Source organism: Heliconius melpomene, chromosome 5 (genome assembly GCF_056956725.1).
Source record: "Heliconius melpomene rosina isolate 202511_hmr_F chromosome 5, ASM5695672v1, whole genome shotgun sequence".
In the NCBI taxonomy this organism is placed as follows: domain Eukaryota; kingdom Metazoa; phylum Arthropoda; class Insecta; order Lepidoptera; family Nymphalidae; genus Heliconius; species Heliconius melpomene.
This window is the reverse complement of record NC_140393.1, coordinates 5,039,916-5,041,711: the sequence shown is the minus strand read 5'-3', so window position 1 is coordinate 5,041,711 and position 1,796 is coordinate 5,039,916. Positions and strand designations below refer to the sequence as shown.

The 1,796-nt window shown below is 29.0% G+C and overlaps 1 protein-coding gene across 1 annotated transcript; it reads left to right on the top strand.

Annotated features, from left to right (window-relative positions):
- The first annotated feature begins 435 nt into the window (after positions 1–435).
- LOC146539002 (uncharacterized) lies at positions 436–1,459 on the top strand. Its single transcript, XM_085185643.1, has 3 exons — positions 436–652; positions 977–1,046; positions 1,269–1,459. The coding sequence occupies exons 1-3, from the start codon at positions 570–572 to the stop codon at positions 1,344–1,346; spliced, it is 231 nt and encodes a 76-aa protein (XP_085041769.1). The 5' UTR covers positions 436–569; the 3' UTR covers positions 1,347–1,459.
- Positions 1,460–1,796: the final 337 nt, after the last annotated feature.

Below are 1,796 nucleotides of genomic sequence, written 5' to 3'. Positions count from 1 at the left end.
AAATATATATTACGCTTCACGTCATTATTCCTATAAAAACATATTTTTTTACATTATTTATTTATTATGAATTATGAAAATTAAAGTAGAAAGTTACTGGTGGTCAAATTTGACCATCAATAACTTTATGTTACTTAACATAGATCAAAGTATCCGAACAATAGATTGCTTCAAGGTTGCCAGAAATAATTTCTGTCACAATTACACAATTTTTGTATGAAAACATTAAATAATATCCTATCTATTAAATGGGGACAGACACACAATTCATTTATTATTCGGTGATTAATCATAAACAAATTGTTTACAGTTATAATGACAACAATTAGTTCGGTTAATCGAGTTTCTACTGTAGTAATAATCTAGAATCTATATTATTATAGGAGATGGGGGTCTAGCAACACATTACACTTATCCGTCTTTTTTAATCGCTTTCTGTCAATGTGTCAATGTCAACTTGTATGAGTAACCGTTGCCGTTATTAATGTTCAAAAGATTGAGACTTGTTTTTAATTTTTTAGTTTCAAATCTTTAAAACTATTATAAAATTACTCAAAGATTATTTTAAAATGTCAACAACAGAACATATTCAGAACTTACCACAGGATTTACATAACGAACTAGTTACTGCAAATCAATTATTAAGATTAATGTGAGTATGATATGTATTAAACCACTGCACTATAACTCCTAATAGGAGTATTTATGTTGTGACTGCCCTGCAGTTAGCTGTAAAAGGCTCTACAGATATGATTACAGGGTTTTTTTTTCTTTACTTTTGATTATTTTCTCCCCGAGTAAACAATATGCAGAAGTTCAGAAAATCTACAGAGCGGCCACGACTGGTTGTACTTCTCTCTCTTTTGTACTTTTGTCAATGATACTCACCAGTTATTTTTCAATTATTAAGAATATTATTTTATAAGAACTCTATTATATATTGTGAAGTTATTGGCTATTTTATTTTTTCTTTCAGATCAATTGAAGTAAAACAAATAAAAGAGCTTACTGCTCCTGGAAATATACTAGATGCAAATATAAAAGAGGTATTTATATTCCCTAAAAATGTTTTTTTGCTTTTTAGCAACATTTTTGCTTTTAGCAGAGAAGACAGAGTGATTAGACACTTTATTGAGTGGTAGAGTCAAATGGCCTATGTGAAAATGAAATACACAACCCTCACATCTACAATCAGAGGTTGATGATGCACCACAAGCGCTACAATTTCTTTTTTTGTTATTTAGTAATGCTTTTGAACATATTTTCAGAATGCAAAGCTGGTTGCAAGCTTAGCTGATATGTATCGAGTGGATTTAACAAATTTGCCCCCAGTAACACGGACATAGTATAATATTGTCAACCAGTCTGATCAACATCTGTCTTATGAACATGATAGTTTAAGAAATAGTATGGATGAATTTATTGTTTAATTTATAATATTTATTACATTTTTATTATATTTAACTTGTTTTATTCTTTGAGACAAACTATTATTTTTAAGGTTCACTCTTTATTCTGCATATATCAGGATATGCTGCATGAAGCCATTGCATTGCATTAAGACACTTGCTTTCCATCTAAATTCAAGACCATCTCAAATGAAAGAACTTAACAACACTTTGTTTGACCAGAGGGCATTTTAAAAATAATTTATCCTTCTAAATGGGGATTGAGCCCATAATAATTAATCTTGCTATATTTTAATTTATTATTCTTTAGCAATTTAATTATATCAATGCAAAATTAAAGAAACAGCTATATTATTTTTTATTGAGCTCTTTTACACTGGAACACAC